Below are 26,799 nucleotides of genomic sequence, written 5' to 3'. Positions count from 1 at the left end.
ACCTATATACATTTACAGTATACACACCTAGTTTATCTGCACAATATGTTCAAACTTACAAGTGAGCCTATGCGGTGCCTGTGAACTCATTACAGTCTAATCTCTGCAAGGTACACAGTCATTAGAGTATATCAAATCTGCTGTTCTGGGGAGGACATCTGGGATTAATCTATCAGATTATCATGCATGCTTTAATCCCCAAAAAGAAATGGGTATAACATTTTATTTATTTATTTTTTTACTTGGTTGGCACAGATGTAGTGTGATGAAGAGGTTTGCTGAGTAAAAAAATACAACAAAACACAATAAAATACAGTTGGTATATGTCAAATGTATTATTTTTAAATGTTCTTAAGAACAATGCAGCCCCATTCGGAACCACAAAGGTCGGGTTTGTGCAAATGAAGCATGAGTTGTACAGCTCCGTTCTACACACAGCTCAAGCTCCAGACAGCATTGCGGAAAAATCAAGTCCTAATCTTTGCAAATACTCACAGCAATGATGCTGAAGGACAAGCTTCTTGCAGCACGTCATCCATGCAGGCCCCTGTTGTCCTGCATTCTATTTCTGCTTCCTTCACTGATTTTCATCCATTCAGAGCGAAGATGGATGTAAGAAACATATTTGTGATATGTTTTTAATATGAGTGCCATTTGAGTTCATTAAAGGGTGGGGGTGAGCACTGGCAGTGTTGTCATCCAAATAGTATCAACTGCAAGCTAAGTCCAGTTACAAGTAAAACAAAGTGTCCAGGTTGTATCCAGCTGGCAAGGGACGAGGTCCCTATCACCTTCACTGACGGAGGCCCCGAGGGGTTTTCCCGTGTGTAGCCACCGCCAGGTTGTCTTCCTAACGACTTCCGCCCAGTCACTTCTTTTTTATGAGCTATAAGACAAAAACAGAAACCAGGTGAGAAAAGCAAAAGTAAATTCTAGGAAGCTTATCATCATCCAATCATTGTTGGAATCCCTTAATCCTGAAGGGTTTTGTAAACAATTTGAATGAATAATTCACGTTTGCAACAGTTCATCCTAAAGTGAGTTCACACGTTCAACAGCGGAACTGCAGTTGTTGGGAGTTGGAAGCACATCATTTACTTTGAAGCGTGCTTTAAAGATTCTGACGAATGCATTTAAGCCATCACACATTAGACCTGTTCGGTTGCCCCGTCTCTCAGGAACTGAATCGTTTATATTCATAAGCACATCATTAAGCCCCCCTGGGTTCCGCTTTACCTTGAACAAACACTTAAAATCACAAAAACAGACATTTTTTCCTGCTGACATGTGTGAAATATCAACTCTCCCACACATTCACCCTCACACATCAGTGTCATTATATGACTTTTGATTTATTTTCTCATTTTCTCCCATAATGACCGTGTGGAAAGAGATTCCTTCCACTCATAGCCCATCCTTCTTTCCTTTCCTTCACGCAGATTCCTGCTTGACCCAACCTAGTTCAGCCAAGTGCATGGGCGAATGGGAGAAGGAATAACACACTCGCACAGCGGGATCAAACACACCCTCAAGCACATGCTGAAATCCACCTGAAATACCAACAACACACATTACAAAATGGCTCAGCAGGAGGCATTCTTGCTAGCCTTGTGTGCGAGTCTGAAAAGGAACTGGATCAGTACAAATAAATGGAAATGATCACACCCGTGGTTAAAGATGGAACAAGATGGCGTGTCTCTTGTTAAGAGTTAAAAGTGTCTCATTAGGTAAACTTAAAGTCTTATTTTTTAACGACTTAGTTGTGATAAACCTTAACTCTACTTATTTTAGGCCAAATACATTTTTACTGGCTGAATCTCATTTTCTTATATTTATTTAAGCAATTATCCCTTTTTTCCTCAGAAGATTTCTAAAACACACGTTCTTTTATGAAGCGGAGAACAAACACCAACCCTACCCTGACTACGCTGTGGGGTTTCTAGGCATGCATATGTGAACAGGGCAAGGTGGGGCTCCACAGAAAGACATGTTTTCTCTGCTAATGGTTTATGTTGCTACGAGAGCACAGCACACAGCAACAGTACTTATCCCAAACCAGTTTACTGTTATTAGCATAATGGAAATAGGATATATCTGATCAGAAATGAAATACTAATAACAGAATGTGAACGCCGACAAGTCAAAACTGATGTTGAAACTTCAGCAGCTAATTAGCTGAGCGTTTCCTTGCCAATACCACCAGTTACGACTCAGAGAGCAGCACTGCCAGCTAGTAAAATGCTCCTTTCATTTTGTATTATTTAGCTTCTAAACTAATTCTCCCACTCAGAATGGGAACAATAATGTAGAGACACATATAAAGGTGATCCTCTAGGGCAGCGATAGAGTAGAATATAATATGTACATTATTATTATTAAACTGAAAAGTAAAATAAAAGTTGTTCTGCTTTCTTTTGTGTCTGTTGATGATTGCCTGCCTCAGTTTTGGTGTCTTTAATCTTTTACTCTTACCTGCCCTGTGACCATTTATCTACCCAGCTGAATAAACACCTCTCTCTCATAAAAACACACTCCTTAGTTTCCTCTGATGGTTGCCATTGGCTTCTGTTGATTCAATTTGCCTGTGTTCTTCTTGTACTCCAGCCGTGTTTGTTAGTTTTGTTTTGCTGCCATGTCAGCTTTGAACTAATCAGTTAATTCAATTTAGTAAAGTTCACAAAAGGAAGAGGGAAAAAAATCAAGCAAGCCTTAAAAACAAAGATGGAAGGAAAAAAATCTATTGGCCTTTTAAACAGATAGTTCTCCTCTTAGTGTTGTGTAGTCTGTTTCCATGTTGTTCAGAGTTAGATACGAAAGAGACATATTTTGTAACCAGCCCAGTCATTTTCCTTAACCAGCCCAGTGCCTAATGTAATGAGTACCCACCTTGAGACTGTTTGGGTCGTGCCAAACACTTAAAAAAATATGACCCAAAGCCTCCCTGCTTGACACTTGGCATTAAGGGGTTGGATTGAGGGGTTAAACCACTAAATGGTTCCTGAGCGCGGCTGTGTCTGCAGCTCACCGCTCCCCCAGGGGATGGGTCAAATGCAGAGAACTGATTTAACAAATATCAGTGAGTGTGCGGGGCTTGACTTTAACTGGAAAGTGCTTTGTTAGTTTTAGCTTAGCATAAACACTGTAAGTGAACGGTAACGGCTAGCATTTCGTGTGAGAAATACATTAAAATGACTCAATAATGGTCTTAAATTTCCCAGGTGACCTCAATAATCACATCAACTACAAATGAAAATAATAAGTAACACAAAGGCGTTAGTGACAATTTAATCTTGAGACTACATTACGACAAAGCACCAGTGAAAGGACATGATGCATCGGCCCCAAAAGACACTGACTTGATCTGCTGAGTACTACCGGGTATAAGCTTAGTAGCCACACATTTGTGTTTACAGAAGTAGCTGTCTATTTGAATTTGAACGGTTGAAAGACTAGCTTTTACCATTCACTTACATTGTTTACGCTAAGCTAAAGCTAACAGAATCCTGCCAGATTAGGAGAATGACTGGTTTCAAAATGCTTGTTCCCACCTAACCATCTAACTCTGGGGAATATGGCAACAGAGTAAATTTCACTAAGGTATGGAAACGGGCGTAGATGTCTCATCATTCATGTAAATCAGCGGTACTCATTCCTGGTTCTGGAGAGCTGGTATCCAGCATGTTCAGTTTTCATCCATCCATCCATTTTCAACCGCTTATCCGGAGTTGGGTCACAGGAGCAGCAGCCGAAGCCGAGAGGCCCAGACTTCCCTCTCCCCAGCTACTTGGGCCAGCTCCTCTGGGGGAATCCCAAGATGTTCCCTGGCTGGCCGAGAGACATTGTCCCTCCAGTGTGTCTTGGGTTTTCCCTTGGGTCTCCTCCTATTTGGATATGCCTTAAAAACCTCACCAGGAGGCATCCTGACCAGCAACACCTCAACTGGCTCCTCTTGACATGGAAGAGAAGCGGGTCTACTCCTAGCCCCTCCCTGATGATCAAACTTCTCACCCTATCTCCAAGGGAGAGCCCAGCCATGATGTGGAGAATACTCACTTCAGCCACTTGAATCCACAATCTTTTGGTCACTACCCAAAGCTTGTGACCATAGGTGAGGGTAGGAACAAAGATCAACTGGTAAATCGAGAGCTTTGCTCTCTTCATCGCGACAGATCGGTACAAAACCCCTCATCACTGCAGACGCGGCACCAATCCACCTATCGATCTCATGCACCATTTTTCTCTCACTCGAGATACTTAAACTCTTCTCCTTGAGGCAGGACCTCTTCCCTGACCTGTTTTAGTCTGAACTCTGCTTAAACACATCTGATTTCAATCAGCAGGTGATTATCGGGTTTATGAAGAGCTTGATGAGCTGCTGTACTGATGAATCAAGCACTGAATTAGGTGTGTTGGAATAGAGAAACTAGGAATGCATGCTGGACACCGGCTCTCCAGGATCAGAAGTGAGTACCACTGATGTAAATATAAAGTCAATAATTTTAGGAAAGTTTAAGGCTGTACAGTATTACACTGATAGGCTTTTCCATGGTAAAACAAATGTGATACAGAAACCAATAATATGAATGTATTTACAGGAACTATGTAGAAAAACTTCACAAATCTGCAGGACAATACTGCCATCAGATTTCACTGGTAACATTGTTTTCTTTAAACATAAAATAAAATGTATGCAGATGAAGGATTTTTACATTTATTCAGTATCTTCTATGGCACAAACAGTTGCAGGACCTTGTTGACCTTTGTGTTGGATATGTGTGTGAGAACCGGTTCATAGTGTCCTGTGCCACTAATGTGTCTCCAGATGGGTTGTGTGTGTGTGTGTGTGTGTGTGTGTGTGTGTGTGTGTGTGTGTGTGTGTGTGTGTGTGTGTGTGTGTGTGTGTGTGTGTGTGTGTGTGTGTGTGTTTAGAGAAACAATTTCCCATTGGCCAAAGAAGAACAACAGCTGCATCTAACAAGCCTGGCTTTTAGACCAGGGGTAGACTGCAGGTTCAGATAGCCAGTGAAAATAGATGGATAAGGACACATGAAACAGGGTTAGAAATATGGTGAGGAGAATGTCAAAGATATTGATCATAGTGTCTTTAATAAATACGATAAAAAAAAAAGAAATTCCATTTGGCAGGAATGTTTTTACTCAGTTTTCTTTTGTTTTCTAGCTCCCGCCCAACGCTGCCAAACAAACAAATTCCACAAAGGGAAGATGCACACTGATGTCACACAAGTTGCTGTCTTACGCTGATAAGATTGTATCACTCCCTTATTTCCCAGAACATCAAGAGCCAGAAGGCAGACATCATGGATGCATTAAGACAAGCGGACATGCATATTTTACACACTCATGTGGAAGATGCAGTAAAGTTCTAACAGGGCATTGAGTCTATGAAGACACATGACTGTCGGGTTATTACTGGAACACCCAGGTCCACATATAGCACAGGTTTTACTTACATGTGTGTTTGTTAGAGTGTCTGCTTGTGCACACACACATATCCAGACTGAAACTTAGCTCCGTAGCTGTCATCCAAAATGGAAATGTGCTACTGTACACTGGGGCTCAGCATATTGTCACACTACTTAATGTCAAGTTGACAAAGCAGCTTCCAGACTGAACACAGACCATAATACTGATAAGCAAAATAGGAACACTGTGGTGTTTATTTATAATCCATGGGACTGGGTTTGATTTTCCCAGTATTGAATTTTTTTTTCCATTTGTGTTAGTCACATTCTCTTGAGCACTGCATACTATACTTTGATATATTTATTTTCTTTGTCTGCTTCTGTGCATTAACAGTCAGAAAGTAATGGTTACATTGATAGCATTTGAAGATGTGGATGTGTTCTAAAGGTCAGCTTTTGCTTTTTTTTCTCACTTTGCTTACAAAACTGCTTTGACCTTGCATCTCCTCTCCTTGTTAAGTGGTTGATGGGAGGCGGATGTAGGACTTGGGAGCTGTAAAGCAACTCATGAGTCTGGCTTTTCACAAGGCCACTGGACTTACCTCTACTCTTTCGATAATGCTGTCACATCTGACAGTCTTTACTCTAAATGCAGACACAAGATTGCAAGTTTGCATAGAAATGACAGATGTATGCACCATGCATGGGAGTGATTAGTGAGCAATTCTGCATTTGTGTGCTCTTTTAGAGCCAACTAAAGACCTTTATGTTGTTTTCAGCAACAAAGATGGCAAACAGCTTGATCAAATATTTTATGATTGTACAGATCAATTCCTATTTGTTGGAGAAACTGGCATAAACTATGTAAAAACTCACCATATTAATACGTTACAGTGTTGAGTTAAATATTTTAAATGCTAGTTTCCATCATTAAAAACTGATTTTTGAGCAATTAGAAAGAAAGAAAGAAAGAAAGAAAGAAAGAAAGAAAGAAAGAAAGAAAGAAAGAAAGAAAGAAAGAAAGAAAGAAAGAAAGAAAGAAAGAAAGAAAGAAAGAAAGAAAGAAAGAAAGAAAGAAAGAAAAATAACCCACACTTGTATAGCGCCTCTCAGAGTAAGGACTCCAAAGCGCTTTACTCTACAGTGTATCATTCATCCATTCACACACTGATGGTGATGAGCTAGGTGTGGGCACAGCTGCGCTGGGGTGGCTGCCGAGCACAGGCGCCACCAGTCCCTCAGACCACCGCCAGCAGGCAAGGTGGTATAAGTGTCAAGTGACAAGGACACAACAGCAGAATTCTCTGTCCAGAGCCGGGACCGAACCTGCAACCTTCCGATTACCGGAAAACCCGCTCAACCCGTTGAGCTACTGCTGCCCCAAGAAAGAAAGAAAGAAAGAAAGAAAGAAAGAAAGAAAGAAAGAAAGAAAGAAAGAAAGAAAGAAAGAAAGAAAGAAAGAAAGAAAGAAAGAATATTTTATTTAGCGCCTCTCAAGATAAAAATCACAAGGCACTTCAGAAAAACAAAAAAATAATTAAAGTTTACAAAATATTAAAAAATGTGTTTAAAATAAGACAAAATAAAAATTGTGATTAAAAAATGTAAGAAAAGGGAGAGAGAAAATGAATAGGAAAGAGGGTGGTAATGAAGGTCACGTAAAAGTCAGCCTGAACAGGTAGTTTTCTATTTTAAAGGAGATCACTGAGTCCACTGATCTCAGGCTCAGGGGTAGAGCTCTCCAGGGTCTGGGGGCCACAGCAGCCCGGTGCGGTGCACAACCAGTAGGCTTTGGTCACTGGACCTCAGGGACCTGCTGGGGCTGTAGGGACTAAGAAGATCACCAATGTATGGTGGTGCTTGTCCATGTAAGGCCCTAAAGACCAGGGGCCTCATTTATAAAGCTTGCTTACGCACTAAACGGGGTTGGAAAACTGCATAAGCAACTTTGCATGCAAACTTTGGAATTTATACAAGAAAACAGCGGAAAAATGTTTGCAACTTTAAGTTGACTAAGGACCTGGATTACGCTAATTTTGGACATGGAGAGCACCCGCAGTGCTGCTGCTGAGAAGGGCACAATTATGAATTCCAGCAGCATTATCACTTGTACCGCTTCGTGCGCACACAGAACAAAACTCCCCCACCCCCAACGCGCACACACACACACACACAAACACACACAGCCTAAAGCGCAGAATAAGGAATGCAGAATATCAGCAGGGGGGCAGAATGACACAGAATGTCATGCATCTGTGAGCGTCCTGTCACTGTGACCCGATTGATCATGTGCCTTACTTGGTTAGGGGAGGTGTTCGTTTGGCAGACTGGTTAGCCTGTGTGACTCTCACTTGGGAGTCTGGGAATCGAATCCCAATCAGACCATTCTTTTTTAATATCAGAAACAGATCTCTCTGAAGAACTCAGCATTGACGGCTTCGGCAACGTTATGCCACTCCGTGGATTTTCTCTTATTTGTTTTGCAAAAGCACTTCCTTTCATGTCTCCACCTCACCCACAAGTACCTCAATTTCTGCTTCTGTGAAATTGTGCTTCCTTGATCTGCGGAGGCCAACATTAGTGGTGGAATGCTGCCATGAGTCGGCTTATGTATATGCATGAGATCCACAAGGCACTTTGCATTGACCATTTATGGCAGAAAGTGGGCGTGTTGAGGGCGGGATGTGATCCAGAAACGCCTGTGAACCTTTCTAGGTAGTTTGTGATTCGTGGAGATTGTGTGAAGCTGTGCGTGCTCCATGTTTTATAGGTCACAAACTTACTTGGTGTAAGTATTTTTTTTTTTTTGCTGAGCATAAGTACGGTTTTAGTGAGGATTCTACGAAATGTTTTATAAATGAGACACCAGAACCAGGATCTTGAAATGAACCCTGAAGTTGACTGGCAGCCAGTGAAGCTGGAGGAGAAGCGGGGTGATGTGGGTGTGTTTGGAGGACTTGGTCAGAAGCCGAGCACAGGCGTTCTGAACCTCCTGTAGACGATTCAGGGAGGTTCTGCTCAGACACGTGAAAAGAATTTCAGTAGTCTAAGCGTGAGGAGATGAAGGTGTGGATAACTGTCTCAAGTTCAGAGCGAGACAGAATGGGACTCAGCTTAGCAAAGTTCCTGAGATGGAAGAAGGAAGAGTGAACAAGAGAACTGACGTGAGAATCCAGGGTGAGAGCTGGGTCAAAGGTCACGCCAAGATTCCTGACAGAGGGTTTGGTGTGAGAAGCAAGCTGACCAAGAGAGTCTCTGACTTTGGAACCAGCTTGTCTGGGGCACAGATGAGGAGAAACGTCTGCCGGGGTTTTTTTTACCTAGCGTTTCTACTTTTGAGAAAAAAATAACAGAGCTAAACAAAATGTGTAAACAAAGATTATCACGAATAAAGTTTGTTGGAATTAGGCAAATTTTTTTACAGATGAATATTCATCTTTAGAACTTGGTGAATATCAAAATAGTACAACGAGGTTTGGAAGGTTTAAACAAATAAAAAAAAACTAGTACAAATTGTATCACTGCCAAATGGAACAATATTATTCTGTGAAATGTATGAAGAGAATCATCTTGGTTTAACAGCTATAGATGTGTTTGTTCAGGTAAGTAATGTGTGAAGGATTTTCAACGGGTTTGATCCAGAAATTTACAAAGTTAACACTACCTGTAGGCCACACCTATACCCTTACACAATTTTTGACTGCATACCATGCTAACACACTATGGGTGATCTATTTACGCCTTCTATTCAGTAAATTCATCATCGTTTCTTCAGATTTAAGTGGTTGGCAAACAGTCCTTCTGCAATCAGACCTTCTTTCAAAAAGGAAAGACTGATGATCTGTTGGAGAATATTTGTGATGTTTCAATCATCACTGTTTACATAAGGACAACAAAGGAACGATAAAGTTGAGTGGCTCACCGTGTGGCAAGGCCTTGTTGTTGCTGTCTCACGTGAACTTTTACTTTTCTAAGCACTCACACTGTTTATTTTGGATTGTGTCTTCTAAAAAAAGAGTGAGAACAAACATATATAGGAAATAAAATGCTGTTCACTAGGCATCATTTAAGTAAAACAGATTTTTTTTCTGTCTAGGTTACCCCAGAAATGTACTTGCACAGAAAAATATCTATATGGTAAAATGGATATAAAGTACCTGTTGGGTAATTCATGGAGCTAAAAAGCTCAAAATTCTAGGGCACCGATGAGATCTCCACATCTTAGCCCAGGGCTATCCTAGCAACCAGCTTTCACAGCATGGCAACTCCTGAGCATGGGTCATTCCAAAGGCATCTGTGCAGACTATTGAACTTCTTATCCAGATTTACACCCTTTAAACTAACAAAAACACAAAACAGAGCTAACTGGTAAAAGAGGCCCTGGGAGGACAGAGACCTCCTTGTGACAGATTCTCAGGATGAAGTGAAAAAATGTCTCAGTGTGCTGAAGTTACAGTCCCAGAACAGATTTTTAGTCTCACATACAGATGTGCACACAAACACGCATCAGCACCCAGTCCATGGCATACTAGGAACAACCACTACACCTGTGTTCTCTCAAACACCTCATGCCTCATTGCACTGACAGGTGTCAGGTTGTCCTTGTAGACAGACAACCGTGAAGGATGCTGAAATAAAATCACGTTTATATTCTTTTGCTCTCTCTTTCACTAACAACAAATGTGTGAACTCACTTCTCTAACATCTGTCGTAGTCAAGAGGAGGTGTATTTAAGGTACAATTTAAGAAGTCGGGGTGACACATTTTAGACCCCCTTCTGAAATAAGCCGAAAGATTAAAGGTGAGCGTTTCTCTTACCTTAATTCTATGCGTATAACATTTTTCAGCTGAATGAATGTGCTAATTTAGATTTCTCAGTAAGCTGCTCAATTTAGTTTGACTTCACTGCCACAGAAACCTGAATTAGAACATCTAAATAGAATGAAATTACATTTTTGGATTCCATTTAAAATGCTTACTCTTAAATAGTCATGTTTCTCTCAAAGCTTTAATATGCATTAGGTATAAAAATGTTTAAGCACTTAACACTCAGCCTTGCTGTTGACGTTCAAAAGTCAAGGACCCTATACTGCAGTAGGAACAAAGCCTTTAAAGTGATTAAAACTCATGTGTGTTTCTACCTGGTTAGCAATAATAGTGCATGGCGTGGAAATTAACATGCAGCCTTGTGCTGCTCCTTGTGTCTAGCCTCCTCTGAATAAAACTCATTTAAGTGATGCTTGCCAACTCAACTTCAAAGAGGCTTCAGATATTTATGTGAGAGAGAGAGAGAGAGAGAGAGAGAGAGAGAGAGAGAGAGAGAGAGAGAGAGAGAGAGAGAGAGAGAGAGAGAGAGAGAGAGAGAGAGAGAGAGAGAGAGAGAGAGAGAGAGAGAGAGAGAGAGAGAGAGAGAGAGAGAGAGAGAGAGAGAGAGAGAGAGAGAGAGAGAGAGAGAGAGAGAGAGAGAGAGAGAGAGAGAGAGAGAGAGAGAGAGAGAGAGAGAGAGAGAGAGATGGGAAGATAGAAACATTGTGCTGCTGTGAAGTTATGAATGTTTCATTTTGTGGGGGTGAATCAAATGCTTTGATGCAAACTCTCTCTTGCATCCCTGCTGCAGTTTTAAGACTTCAAATTACACAAAAACATGTATTAAGTTTTGCTGCCAGTGGTTCCTTCATTTTTAAAGTGTAGTTAGCTAAATCAGTGTGAAGTAAAACCTTTTCATTTTTTGGTTTAAGTGCTAACTGCAACATTAGCTATGGATAAGGGAGAGGAGCTTTGTTGCTTTCACTACTGGTCAATAAGCTTGGCCTTTAATGAAGTAACTCGTCTTTAATGTGCTTCCTTGATGCATAATGCCTGACAACACACTTACCCTGCAAGGTGGTCAATATTTAGAAAACAAGTCTGGCACAACAAGCTTGAATTATCTGACTTAAGCTACATTAACACTCCTCTAGCATCTTAAACACACTATTGATTATTTTCTCATTATAAAATGATAAACACTCTTTTATAATTTCCCTCTAGAAACACCAAACTGCAATGTAAAAATCTAAGCTCAAGTTTGCTGCCCTTCTTTTGTCAGAGTCTGCACATTTTCCTGTGGAGGTGAGACTAAAAGAAAAGGATAACACTCATCCCTGCATATCCGCCAACTGTATTTCTCAACAATGCTGGGATGTCTGCCTTTATTTGTTCAGTACTGTCTTACAGCAGGAATGCAAATATATCAGAAGCTAAGGTTGAGCTCTAGGCAAGGAGTCCAAGCAGACATTCCATCAAATTCCCAATGCAATCTCCAGACACTGTAGCACAGATATAGGTTTAGAGACAATGACACATACTGAGTCCAAAGAAAAAAAAATCTCATTTTCCATGTGTCTAAGCACAAGTTTGTATAAACAAAAACAACATATTTCCATTAAGTCACTGAACGTGTATTTATTTTCATTCTAAAAGCAAGTTTCAAGTTAAACTAGTGCAGAGAAAGGGTTGTATACAGGGTATCAGGTAGGCATTAAACCTCAAGTTAAATCCATTGAATTTGCAGCTTGAAATAAAGAGCATTTTATGAGTCTGGGTGCCATCTTTAGCCATCTGTAAAATGCCATTCACAGCTTTGAAACCTGCGCAAGTTCATAAAAAAGATCTTGTTATATTGGTGAATAAGACTTCCATGTCTGGAACTGTAGTAAATGCTTTTATGTGGCTATGTGATATCAGACCACTGAGTCACCAATGTTCCATGTTCTCCTGCTGGTTAACTTTATAGCAGCCACTCAAAATGTAGAATTATTTTCATCATTTTCACAAATTTTTGTGGGCAGTTACTCGCACCACAGGCCTTGGTTTTATAACCTGCTGCCACACCAGAGATTCTTGGTGTTCCCCACATTTGCTCCCAGAGGTGTGCTGGAGAAGCTCAGTCATAAAGGGTCTTATGGACACTGCCTAAAAAGGAAACGATGATGATGGTTAATGAGAACTTCTCGCCAGTGATGACCATGCACCCGGGGAGCCTTTCAAGCTAATGTGCTCTAAAAAGTGCAATAAAATCCAGAGGGCAGATTATGGTAAGCTATGGAGGAATAGGGAGTCCACTGAAAGCCAAAATGCAAGAGCATAAAAGCATGGAAGGCGATGGCAGGAAATGGAAGATAGTTGAATATAAAATGAAAATGTGTTGCTGTAATTTAGGCCCTGTACATACGTAGCCATGCATCCCACAAAACAAAGCCTGTCACACGAAATTGAAGACAAATGGAACCAAAAACAATTATTTTAAAAGTGTTGAACACTTGTTTAATCAATACATTTGCATCAGTCTTCAGTAGGAATGAATGCCTCTGAAGTGGTACTCTTGGGAAACAAAGCTCAGATGTGTCTACCTCAGGAAGCACAAGTAAACTGGAAGAGAAAGGAGCTTCAGATGGCAGGTTTTGGAATCTTGTTTTCTGATATTTGAACATCTCTCCTCTGATTGGCTAACGGCAACGCGAGTCTACCACTGACTGAGTTTGTTTTGCAACTTTGATGTTTTATTTCCACAAATACCACAAGCCTGGAGGAGTTCTGCTGCATGGTGGAGCTGCTAATGCTAACAGTTAGCTTCTAATAGCCGAGACATTCTCTGCTGTTTTCTAGACACTAAACCAACAATAGCCTTCCCCGTCGTGAGACAAGAAGGATGAGTCCATGAACATTAAGTGACAGAGTGATGTAGATCTGTCAGGTTTTTCAAATCCTAGAATTTCACCGTCTATTTTCTATCAGAAGCTAATGCAGAAGATGGGTGTAGGAGACTATTTTCATGTTCAGTCTGCATGAAAAGTCAGAGTGACCAAATATAATCAGAAATAATCAATAAAAATGGTCTGTCAGTGTTCTACACCTTTTAAACCTCCAACCAAATTAGAGATATGTATATATGTATATATATATATATATATATATATATATATATATATATATATATATATATATATATATATATATATATATCCCTTTCAATGAGTCTGCCTTCATACCAGCTGGGATTCACAGACTGCAAGTCTGAAAGAAAAACAATAACTTTCTTTCCCAAGGTCCCACCTCTCTGCCTCCATAGAAGAAACAACTCCAGCTCGAATCAGTCACTAAAATCAAGAATGACTTACTAAATCAATATGAACTTCTTCTATGACTTATAATCTAGATAATCATTAAATAAACATTTGTTATTACTATTTATAATAATTATAGTATAATGAAATGCTTTTTTAATCTGTGCACACTGAATGGATGTTATATTATGTGTGTCTACTAGAACCTGCCATGTGTTCAACATGTTTTGACAACAAGGTCCTCACACCTGCATCCATACAATAAAAAGTACGGTTAAGTAAACTACAACACATAACTTGCCCTTTTTACCAGTCAGGACATCCGATATCAGAGAAGGTGTGTTTCTGAGTTGTCTTGGTAAAACAACTCCAAACTTGTCAGCCTCTGATTGGCTGTGCAAATCATAACAGCTAAACCTTAAAACTAGATCATTCCAAGAGATTCGACAGTTCTAGAGAATCGCTCAGACCGGCCATCTGTAGCAAAAACCTCTTTAACCATCAAAAATTTTGACACGTCGTCAAAACCTTTTTGCATCCGCAAAGCTGATGAGCAAACAGTTCCTGCATAAACACAGCTGATATTGTTAGACTCCTTAAGTGTCCGCCAGACGCACAGTTACATCCAGCTGTTGTGACCCGATACACCTCTGGACTGAAGAGTTGGTACCACAGTATTTTACAGCCCTCCGGTGCCAGAGGTCAGCCGACCCCTGCGACTTTCAGATCCACCCAGAGGGTCTCTCCAAAACAGGTGAATGTTCTTCTGATGATAACCACTTTATAGCTTAGAGCAAACCAAATTCTTTTCACCAGAACTCATCTTATTTTAATAAGGAGGCACTGACTGACATCCATTTACACATAGGTTCCTTCCTCACGTTTACTTACATCCACTCACAATAAATGCTTAATTAATTAGTCATGTTTTAAATTGTTTGTAAAATAAATTCTTACTTTTATAAACCTGACTCCTTCTTGAAGTAACACGAAGTGTGGCTGATCACTGAAGAAACAAATAACCTGGATCTTCTGGGTTAAATCCTAGAATCTTCTGAATAATGACAATAAAGAACCAAGCAGGTTAATATTTTATATTTATATAGAATATTACATTTTCCTGGTTATAACAAATAAAATAATCAAATTTGACTCCGCTATTTATTTATTTATAATAGAGACATGAATAAACGGTGTCTTACATTTTGTAACATCACTGCCCACAACAAAACAGTTCTGATGTCATGTTTACATCCACTTCTTGATTTTTACAAGGCCAGTAATTGCTCTATGAAGAAGACCACAGGCGAAGTGCGATGCTAAGAATGGTTATTGCTTGCCACCTAGTTATCAAACATCTAAAGAATGTTTTTCAGCAAAGACACTAATGATTTGGGGAACTACTGCCACCTACAGGCCTGGCTTGACTATGAATATGCTTAACAGCGTACTAGATTTTTTTGTTGTTGTTTTTTATAGCAGAAAACAAGGTGGTGTGGACCCACGTTTATTCCTAGAGGGGAGAGGAAGGACATTTGATTTTCCAAAGACCCAGCTACGTGCATGGCTTGCCTTAGTGATTACTATTTTTCCGTTAAGTTTTATTCTTGAATTTTTCTTTTTGAAAAATGTAATTTCTATATTAATTTCCCACAGACCTTTCCTCTGAAGTTAGCTGGGAGTGTCTATCTCCTTCTAATACAGAAAACAAAAACGACTCTGTTCTTGTACCAGAAAATGTGACTCACTGCTTTAACATCTGTCTGCAGACCAGACCATCTTCCTGCCTGTCCAAAGTCTTCCCAGATCATCTTGTTCCTTCTACTACAACCCTGCTGTGCCCTGGGGGACTTTATCTTAGCCCTTGATACTGAGATGAAAAGCTAAGGGAAATGGCAGCCATACTGCTAATATCCGCAGCCGGGACTCAGCCACTACATCTGCTAGCCAGCCAACGTTTCTGCACGCCAGTCTCACTCGATTCAGTCCGCAACCTAGGATTGGAAGGGGTTAGAGAGGGTCTTTCCAATGTACCAGGTCTTATAAGCATCAAATCCACCATGCACAAGAACCCTCCTCTCTCACGGCAGATTGAATCATGCTTTGCATGTTGCGTTCATCTTCTGTGAACCTCAGCCCTTTTTTTTTTTTACTCTCCTTTAGTTGTGCTGCTATGCCTTTGTCGGGTCTGTTGTTGAAACATCAAATCAGACAGCTTTATGGTTTTATCCTTCCAATGTTTCCACTGTCCCAGACACTTTTCTCTCTGCTTCACCTTTAACTGTGACATTCAATGTCCTTCATGCAAGGCACCCCTCCCCCTTCCCTTGCAAGTTTTCTTACTTAGAAGGCAGGGTGTGCAGGGTCGGGGACAACAGCAGGGTTATTCTTGTGTAATCCCACTGATACTGGTGTAGGTTAGCTAAGTAGTCATTTATGTCTGGAATGTCAGTCATTCCTTGACCTGGGTAAGCAGCTGTTTCTACACAAACAACACTGGGACATAAAAATACAACATGAAATTTGTACCATAGAACATCAACACGTATCTAAAGATCAAACAGAAATGGTCATGCTTTTTTGATATGTGGTGTTCAAGGAGTGCAAACTTAGTTCACACTTTCCACTTCCTGTGCATTTATATGTACGTAAATGCTTGTTTCTCACATTCACAAAGAGCTTGCCACTGATCTAAACAGATGGTCTTCTTCAAGGAAAAATTGTACTTCATGGCTGCACAACTCATCGTTTCAAGTAATTCATGTATCCATGTGTCTCCTACTTTGAGAAGGCAAACTATGGCTACCCTGCTTATCTTTCATTTGTATGACTTCTGAACCTTAAACAATTTTGGTTTTAAACTTGTGTTTAGACACAAACTTGCAGGACAGATTTCTTTCTTCTGGTTTGTATCCAAAACTTTTAATTGCAATTCCTTCAAAACTGCTTTCCTTTTTATCGGAGCAGAAATACAAAAGAATAATATGAGTGTATGATCACCAGAATCTCAAGTAGCACAGTGCAGACTTGTGAGAGTAGACAGACAAATACTGTTCAAACTTTTTTTTTTGACATGCTGAAATTTAAACAGCCTCTTTACCTAATAGAGAGAAAGTGGTCTAATGTACCACTGAGGGTATTTTAGAGATTGATGTGTTAATGAGCTATCTGCAAATAAATAGCTCCTTTGGAAGGAGCAGCCTAAATGTTTCCAGGCTAATGCAGCTAATAAGCCTTGGTCACGCCACAAAATGCACCATAGAAGAGGCTCTTATAGCCCCTTGAGGAGAGAGATAATATGGTTCATTAAAGAGTCACAGATTTATTCTTCTACTAATGGTGTTGCAATGGCAGTTCAAACATGACTAGACGATGTTTAGCTGGTGCGGTGAGTATGCTAGCAAGTCTCTTGGCAAGAAAGGTCAGATCCACACCAAGATCAAACAGACATTACAGCATGGGGAGGAAAGCAGTTTCTTTAAATAGCAAAAAAGAAATGAAACTTTTCAAATACTGTCTTGCAAATTACATATCTAGTTTTGGGATTCATGTTTCAGATATCGGCATTTTCATACAAACTGCTCCATCAGGATGCAAGAAGTGATGCAGACTTCTGGAAAACTTGCACAGGTTTTATCCAGCCTTAATGAGGGTCAAGACAGAGAGTCTGCTCTTCACAGATTAGCACTGTTCATTAGCTTGGTAATGAAGTCTTTTCAAATAGCAGGCTGGGCGGTCATGCCATCTTATATCATGGACCTTGGGAGCCCTGTCGTGGCCACACAAAGACAAACAATTACACACTTCCACCTGCTTCTGCAACTACAGAAAACCAATAAGCTTATTTGCAGCTGCTAAAAAATGAATAAAACCAACATAATATCATACAAATGGAACAATATTTTGAGCTTCTCTACTTCAAACACTAAATTTTGAATGTAAATGCATTGCTCTAAATGACATGTTGCCATAGATTTCTTCTCTTCAGATGCAATAAGGTAACAGACACCCTTCTACGAAACTGATATCTGAGCGTTAGCAAACAACAGATGGTACAATTAAACGGCCAAATGCATCTCATAGGAAATGTTTCAAGCTTTGCTGCGGTTTAAATATTTATTTAAGAACATAGCCTTCAGAGAACATTGTTTTTATTTAACAACCATTTGTTTCTGTTACCCTTCACTTGTTCTATTTCACATATCGTTTCATTTGCAAATACACCACATAGCCAAATACAATAAGATGGTGGCTCTTTAGTAATTAAATTATTAGTGCTAAAATATATCATGAACTTTAAACTGTAATATGTATTTAAAAAACGAACAAAGGGTGTAAGGGTCCCTTCATTAACCTTACTTAGTGCATTAATAAGCTTTAATAAACAAATAGCCCCTCTATTAACATTTCCGTTATGTAATGCATAATATGGTTAAGTAGTTTTAATACTTATTTTGTAGTTTATTAATGATTAATAATGCACTATATAACATTAATAAAAGTACTTTTATTGTAAAGTGTTACCAAAAATCTTTGAAAATGGACAGCTTTCACACAACCTGTTGTAAATAAACGTTTGTAAATAAACACTTTTATCATCATTTAATATCATATAGCTCCAATTAGTCACTGCTAAGTGTCACTTGCGTTAAACAAGTTACTCCTTCTCTTGTATCCTTGATGCCTAGTGCAGCACAAGAAAGCTATATATGTACATGTAGTGCATTTCAATTATTTTCTGTGATGCTTCCTGTTACCCCCACCCCCTGGGTGGGAAAATGTGCAAGGGGAGGGTGGTGCTGTGGGTATACGGTGGTCGGTGGACTCCTGTGCCCCCTCTGCACCCCCTCACACCCCACTAGTTGAGAACCACTGGCCTAACTTAATAAGAAAGCCGTATAAAGGACAAGTACCATTGCTTATTGGAATTAAAAATGTTTCTACGCAATTACAGAGACATCATTTTACTGTCTAGACAATGAGGCATCACATTAATAAATGCAGCTATGTGTTCATCATTGAGCACCTAATATTGTTAGCAATTTTCTAAAATGTGAATTTACTGTACACATTAGTTCTGGACCGAGTGAAAATGTTCCATTTAAAGTAACTACTGAATCAGCAGCACCCATTTCAGCTGTCATGTTTGTGGGAAATCCACAACAGCTTACTCAGCTGGGATCTTATCACTGTGCCTGTAATGGCTGTCCCGTTTCCTTAAATGTCTTTGCATTTACAGTATTTACAAGAGATGACAAAACAATCAGAAAATGATAAACAACTTTTTACTTTGCATCAAACATTACTGTGGCTGAAGAGGCATGTAGCATCTAGCAACCATTTTAGCAGGCTTCTTATGATGTCCAGTTGCACCCCTTTTTAAAATTTCAAATACTTGATCGAATCATGTGGCTTTTCTTCAGCTTTTTGTTGTTGCAAAACCTAAACACGAATGGAATTTGGGTTTTAGGGAGGAACACATTACCCTTTGTAGCCTGTTTTTCACATCAGATCTGATTAATCGATGCATCTTCAAGGTTTTCCGAGAGTCAGCTTACAAGTGTGCGTTTGAGATAAAAACACCAAACTCTGTAATGTCACGTGCAGCTAAACTTCACAAACTCCATTTTATCATCGTGTAGGTGGAAAAGCTAGAATGGTAATTAGGGATGATTAAGATAAATGCCAGAAGGTAATTATTGCAAGTTTTCACTCTGGCAATGCAACGTGTGTGTGTGTGTGTGTGTGTGTGTGTGTGTGCGTGCGTGCGTGCGTGCGTGCGTGTGTGTGTGTGTGTGTGTGTGTGTGTGTACGTGTGCTCAATGATGCAAACAGTTTTTCAATGAAAACGAATCAAATTGGTATTAAAGGGATTTAACCAGTTAGCCTTCCCTTGTAAACCTTAGGGGACAATTATAGGTTTGATGAGATTTAAGCTAAACCAACATATTATGCCTTATAAAGCTGAAACTTCAGTTAAACTGAAAATATGTCTTTAGTTTTATGATCCCAACACATAGAAGACGATAGTGGAAGACAGGTCAAATCCATGGTCATACTGAGGATTTCCAATTCAAACTGAAAAAGAAACAATTTGGTTGTAGATTCAAGTATTTTGTCGAAAAGGGCGTGTGCTACTTACAGTTCTTTTCTTCACCATCACCTGAGCTCTGACAACCATCTTCATCATCACATTCTGTTGAGCTACCTTCCTCTCCTCCACTGCCCAGTTCATCCCAGACATCCATTTGACCCAATTTTGGAAACTTCTCCTCAGTTTCCTACATGAAGAGAAAACAACGAGGTTGAGTAAACACACGGTCTAATTCAGCAGAAAATAAAACACGTTACTTTCTTTTTTTTCTTCATTTTTTTTCATTTTAGATGGAAACAGCATTAGCACCTGAGTGGTCAAGAAGTAAAGCGTCACTTTAATTATATGGTTAATAATTTACCAGCAGGATTTTTTATTTCTTATACATTTCACCAGAAGCCAACACATTAATCAGAAAATATTTTTCTTCATAGGCGTCATTTTAACCGGGGACGCCGGGGACATGTCCCCGGCAAAATTTGTGATTGGCAGCTGTGTCCCCCCCCCACTTTCAAAAAATCCTGCTGATGAGGATTTTTGTTTTACCAGCTCAGATCTTATACCAGGGGTCGGCAACCTGTTCCCATCAAAGAGCCATTATTACCCGTTACCCACAGTAATGAAAACACTGGGAGCCACAGCAGTGCAGCGTTGTGGGCGGGGCCTACCCTCAGACAGAAGAGAGCTGCTCACAACATGTGACAGCAGCCGGTACTATGGGCGTCGCACCCGTGGGGGATGCAACACCCACACTTTTCCAGCTGTTTTGCTCACCTCCACACCAGTCTGGTTTCTTTACGTTGCACTCACTCTGTTTGCCTCATCTCCTTCTTCACCTCCCCTATTCTGACAGCCGATGTCGGGTTCAAGGAGAGCAGGAGAGGGAGGGACGGAAGAGCTCGACTGAATTCATAATTTTACATCTTGACATTAGCTGTGCAAAGTCTGAGTTTGATCAAGTGAAGAACAACAATTTGCAGAGGTTTATAACAGGCGCGGTGCCAGGTTTTCATTTTTGGGTGGGCCACGGTAATTTTGGACGGACCTTAATAAGCAGTGACTTAGTAAAGCAGGCAGGTCGCGCCAGAAAATGTCGTTTAAAAAGACGTCATAAATGTTTTCCCCCGTCATTTTAATTTCTAAAATATGAAGTAAAAACTCACAATTTAATTTTCATTCATTTGTCATTAATATGTAGTCTACACCCGTGCGTTAAGTGGACCATCTTCCAGCATCCAGCCCACCTCTCCAAATGCGTAAAATGTGCATCACAGCCGCTAGGCGCACCGCGCGCACCGTCAGCTGTCAGCCCAGACAAGAGCAGAGCAACTAGAGAAAGAATAGAGGATAATTGTGTCTGGATGTGGATGGAGATTACATTTTACAGCAGCCTGATCATCATTTAAATAAAACCATCACCTGTCTTCTAGTCCACGCTATCAGCATTATTTTAATTGGTGTGTGTGTGTGTGTGTGTGTGTGTGTGTGTGCGTGCGTGCGTGCGTGTGTGTGTGTGTGTGTGTGTGTGTGTGTGTGTGTGTGTGTGTGCGTGTGCGTGTTTTCCACTTCCAACACTGGTCTAACCAACCAGACCTGCATGTCCAGTAACATATTAATGTTACAATTAAACCGTTTCACTTCATGTAGGCTAGGAACGTTTCACCTGCCGTGGCCCGACCGCTTCTGCTCCACATAAACTTTGTGCGTGATCAAATGTCTCTACAGGTGCTTTCTGAGCTGAAGAGGCGACTGGATGCGTCATGCGTCTCCATATTGGAGACAGGAACAAGCGCTATTCAGCCAAACTTTCATAATTTCATAAAAAGAAATTTTTTCCAAGTGACACATCCCTCAGAGAGACCGGGTTTCCAGACCGCTTCAGTGGGAGGAAATCAACCAACATCCTTGAGTTTATCCGTCAAAATAAACAGTCAAATGGAAATATCTGTAACCTGTCATTTAACTGTTTTGCCTTCTTGTGAAGATTGTTGCAAAGAGAAACAACTAAACCTGATTAACCCCAGAGCCACGCGCACTGCGCTGTACTGACTGTAAATGAGGGGAAACGATTTAATCGGATCCTTTTCTTTTCAACATGGTTTAATGTAAAGTTTCATTCAGTACAAACTTTAGTTACACCAATCTAACGAGACAGAACCTGGATTTGTATTCTGAACAGTTTAAACATGTTTAAAACGGAGACATGCGTGACGCGTCTAAAATTCGCACCTGCTCCGCTATTATGGAAATTAAACTAACAAGATGAATAACATGAAGTTATTTTAGGCACAGACAACATCCCGACAGGATTGAAAAGCTTGCAACGCGCCTGGTCGCTCGTGTACGTCAAAGTTATCTTTCATAAAAAGATAATCAATAAAACGATTAAATAAAGTGGGTCCAGAACTTGTAGCCCGTCTCTGCCTTCAATATTCACCCTGTTGGTGATTTTACTGAGCAGGTGCCCCTTTTGTCATACGTTTCTTTTTAAAACATGTTTAGACTGTTCAGAATACAAATCCAGGCTCTGTCACGTTTGATTGTTGTAATTAAACTTTGTAGGTGGGGAAGGTCGGAAAGCAGCTCAGAAGCGCATATGATTACGCACAAGCGTGACGCGTCAACCCGGTCTCACAGTACGACCGGGTTGGAACTGTTCAGGTTTACGCAGACAATCTTTACATTTAGAATTGGCATACAGATGTAAAATTAATGCAGTAAAATATAAAGCATTTTATTTAAATATCCATTCATTATTTTACAAGCACAGAGAGCCGCATCAGATGGATGGAGGAGCCGCGGGTTGCCGACCCCTGTGCTAGCCTACTTTATTGTCCCCAGCAATTTTTAAGCCCCACTCAAGTGTATGGTTATTGTCCCCAGCAATTCTGAAAATAAACTGACGCCCTTGTTTTTCTTTCTAGTAAACATGAAGGCAAAATGCTTTAAAACAAGGTTCAAATTATGGGGGAGCTAAGGGGCGCCCGGCTCACCCGAAAGAGTGGCGGGCTCCCCTGGAAGCCCTCAACTTACACACCCAGGGGGAACCTCAAAAAAGATCCTGGTTCTACTTTTATTATTATACCAATTACTGAAACAGCAAGACTGTGTTATTTTGGCTGCAAAAACATTAGCTGACAGGAGTTTCTATACTAACGTTGTCATTATATAAAAAAAAATGATATAGTTTCATAGGGTTTTAATAAATTTGTTTCAAAGTGCTACTCAACCTTTAAGTGATTTGAAAACATGGGTAACATGAGGTTTATTGTAAAGTAATAGAGTAGCATGACTATCCATCCGTCCAGTACCATCCGCTCATCTGGAGTCAGGTTGCGGGGGCAGCAGCCTAAGCAAAGAGGCCCAGACTTCCCTCCCCCAGCCAACCTTTACCATACTGTAATAACACATTGCAATAACACTGGCTACACATTTTTATTTATGAAAAGACAACATTTAGAATGTAACTACACATCATTTGAAAATCTGATTTTATTTTATCCAGAAAATTGAAAATGACCACAACAACAGATAAAAGCCCCACTAAATAAAGACCAGAAACAACAGAATGCTTGGAAGCATTAAACCTAAATATTTCACCTTTTTGTTTTCTGCCACCAGGAATAAAAACACCAGTTACAGAGTCCAACCTGGGTGGTAACTGTCTGTCAGATGTTAGAAATATCCAGTAAAGACATGTTGAGGTGAATGTGAAGAATGGAGGTGGGGTTTGTGCTGTTGAGGGATGACAGATGTGACACACTACCACTGACTCACACATCTCACTGCAAACACAACCCATGAATGACCCCGATGGATTTTTTCCGGCGATGATTTCTATAGAAGAAACTTGATGTGAGCCATGTGTAAATAGAGTTAAACAGGCCACTGGTGAATGGCTTGTATTTGTATAGCACCTTCTTTGGGGTCTACACCACCCCAAGGCACTTCACAACACAAATCAGTCATTCACCCACACACACACACACACACACACACACACACACACACACACACACACACACACACACACACACACACACACACACACATGCTGGTGGATGAGCTCCGACATAGCCACAGCTGCCCTGGGGCGCACTGACAGTGGCAAGGCCTGCCATGCACTGGCACCACCAGTCCCTCAGACCACCACCAGCAGGCAAGCTGGTCTTGCTCAAGGACACAAATGCAGCATTCACTGGTGGGACCCAGGATTGAATCTGCAACCTTCCAATTACTGGACAACCCGCTCTACCTCCTGAGCTACTGCCGTCCCACACATTTACGCCATTTAGGTATTTTTTGCTTTGCTACCTTACACTTGGTTGAGCAATTAAAAAATAAATAAATAAATAAATAGCGTTTTGCTATAACTCTAAACTAATTATTAAAGGAAGTAAAATGCTACAGTTGACTCATTATTAATTTCACACATATTTCACGGTAATATCAAGTTGTTGGTAATTGAAAAAGTAGCTTTTTAGACCAGACTATTTGCTTTTTAAATTACTGTTACCATTGTTAGCTCAATGCTAGCTGGCCTGCTTCACTCAATATTAAAGTAAAACAAAAAGTGCCTTGGCTTCTCAGGGGTACAAGAAATAACTTCTGGGTCGCTCCGGTTACTAGCTTTTGTTTTCTAAACAACTCTGGGACTTTTTGCCTTGTCGAATTACAAATGCTGGTACAGAGATAGCTTGGCGCAGACTCGTTGAACTCATGAGCTCACTGATTGTAAACAAAGGCTATGTCCCTCTTTAGTTTTTTTTTTTTTTTGAAAGGACGATAAACTGACAACCCCGCCGGTGAATTGAACCTTTCATATATTTTACTGTTTTGGAATCATTTCGCTGTACAAATCTTACATGTTTCTCCTTTAAGGACGGTACACATAGGTAAGTATATAAAAATGCTTTCTTTTTTTAAGAGTCAGCTCTGTTGCAGTTAAATTAAAAAATGAAGCATTCAAGGACATATTGGCATTCTTTTTACAAGACTGGTCATTGCAGCTTTCTATAAAAAACGGAATGAGGAGGCTTGAAATGGTCTGGACACAAGTTGCAAGTCCTTCCCTCTGCCACTTGTTCCTGAAAAATTTCATACCAGCTCCTGAGGACATAAACTGTCCAACCATGGCATAAAACCAGGCTTTGCAAAGCTCAAATGAGTGCCACAAGCAGGTAAAGTAGATCACTAACACCTAGAGCAAAAAGAAGTGTCAGTTTTCAGTCACACAACTGTAGTTTAGAGGAGAGTTACACAGTAAAAGGTCAGCAGAATTTGTACATGTTATGGTAATGGGTTGTCTCAAATTACAACCTGACTATTTTTGTATATGTGCTGGTTTTGCTTATTCTGAGGCAGAAATATGATATTCTACGTTAAAAAGACCATACAGTTCAAGTACTTCAAGAGGCCGGAATACACTGTACAAAAACATGGTTATAACCTAAAAATGTCTGACTTTATGAATACATTTATTGCATCTTCACTACATGTACTGCAAATTTTCTGTATGTTATGTTTTATATGTTATAACATACTTTTTAGAAAATTATTCAACAAACGTTCAACAAAATGCCATTTGGTGCAGCTGTTCTTAATAAATGGTAAGGGAAAGAATCAATTAATTTGGTTTCTATGGAAACCACAGCAAATATAGCTGTGTCTTCTTGGCTGCTGTCCATTTACAGTCTACTGTTGTAGCATTGAGTACATTTGGGAATAAAAGGTCATGGGAAAAGAAAAAAAGTGGTTATGGCTTTGAATGATCAGTCATACCTGACTGAGAGCAATAGTCTAAATAGGTCATGTTTGGACAAGCTTTAATAACGTCTCTCTAACCAGTTTGCTGTGCTGTTCTGATCACCGTCTGAAGGGACTTTCTGAAAAGCCAGCCCACAACACTGTGATGCTGCATGCCAGGATGCTTTCCCCGGTGGAGCAGAGGCCACCAGCAGCTTTCCAGCTATTTCCTTTTGAGTCTTTTATTTTATTTTCTTTATTTTTATTTATTTGTTGTTGTTTTTTTGTGGGTGTGCTGGGCGATTTTAACAGTGGCCATAATGTTGGTAGACCAGGAGAAGTTGTCAAAGATGTGGATTCCTAAGACTTCATAGCTTAAACCTTTTCAGACTTGAATGAACTGAGAAATGAGGGAGAGTGGGTGGGTTAGTTCCTTGTTTCCTGAAGTCTAAACAAGACTTGTTTTTATTGTTGGCTGTCGGATGACAGGTGTATTGCTTCCTGGGATGTTTCCAACTATTGTTTAATGAAAAACTTATGATGGAATTAGTGATGGGCTGGTAGTCAGCTAGAGATGAGCGGAACTCAGACCGGAGCGCTAATCTTTTATGTCCTTTTGGGAAAACATTTTCCATTTATTTTGGGTTTTGTAATTAAGATAACACACGGGAGGTTACAAAGAACTTTTTGTTGAGTTGCTTTTCCTCCTAAGCGTTGAAATATGGCCTCGCTTGTCTGAATGTGAATGTGACACAATTCAGCAGGCATGATTTATGTGTTGTTTTAATAGACTTTGTAAAGCACATTGTTCCTCTCGTGGACTATTAAACACATTAGGAGAATCCAGAAGAATCAACAATTTAAAGTCTTCAATAATTATGGGAGCTCTCTTTGTTGGGCTAGGTTATTGCTACTGTTCTAGTCTTTCATCTTTTTTCTGTTTTATTCTCATTTTGTATCTTAATCTTTTATTTTGAGCAGCAGTAGCTCAGGAGGTAGAGTGGGTTGCCCGGTAATCGGAGGGTTGTAGACTCGATCCCGGCTCACAGCAGAGAATGCTGCTGTTGTGTCCTTGGGCAAGACACTTTACCTGCATTGCCTGCTGGTGGTTGTCGAAGCCTCGCCTCTGTCAGTGTGTCCCGGGGCATCCGTGGCCACACAGTAGCTCATCACATCTATGGGGTGAATGTCTGTTGGTGTTGTAAAGCACCTTGGGGGGTTCTAGGACTCTAAAAGGTGCTATATCAATAAAAGGTCATTTACCCCCCATTTTTGTTACAATCTTTTTAAATTATTTTCTTAAATGTGTTCTTGTTCTTGTTAAAAGCTTTACAAGAATCTTCTTCTTCTTCATCCCCTGCTTTTGATTGCTCTTTAATGTTCACATGAGGAGTGTCCAAATTAACTTTTAGCATGGAAGACGGGGAATTTC

The 26,799-nt window shown here is 40.2% G+C and overlaps 1 protein-coding gene across 3 annotated transcripts in view; it reads right to left on the bottom strand.

The window, feature by feature from the left end:
- Positions 1 to 220: 220 nt before the first annotated feature.
- LOC139061808 (glypican-5-like) overlaps positions 221 to 26,799 on the bottom strand; it is a 135,804-nt gene continuing 109,225 nt past the window's right edge. For all 3 annotated transcript variants that reach the window (XM_070541693.1, XM_070541694.1, XM_070541695.1), the window contains 2 exons: positions 19,671 to 19,809; positions 221 to 886 (listed from right to left, as the gene is read on the bottom strand). In XM_070541693.1, the coding sequence (XP_070397794.1) occupies positions 696 to 886; positions 19,671 to 19,809 (330 nt within the window). In that variant the 3' untranslated portion in view covers positions 221 to 695. The remainder of the gene's footprint in view (positions 887 to 19,670; positions 19,810 to 26,799) is intronic.

Source organism: Nothobranchius furzeri, chromosome 11, assembly GCF_043380555.1.
Source record: "Nothobranchius furzeri strain GRZ-AD chromosome 11, NfurGRZ-RIMD1, whole genome shotgun sequence".
Taxonomy (NCBI): Eukaryota; Metazoa; Chordata; class Actinopteri; order Cyprinodontiformes; family Nothobranchiidae; genus Nothobranchius; species Nothobranchius furzeri.
Note: the sequence above shows the minus strand (reverse complement) of the source record. Positions and strands in the feature narration are given on the sequence as shown.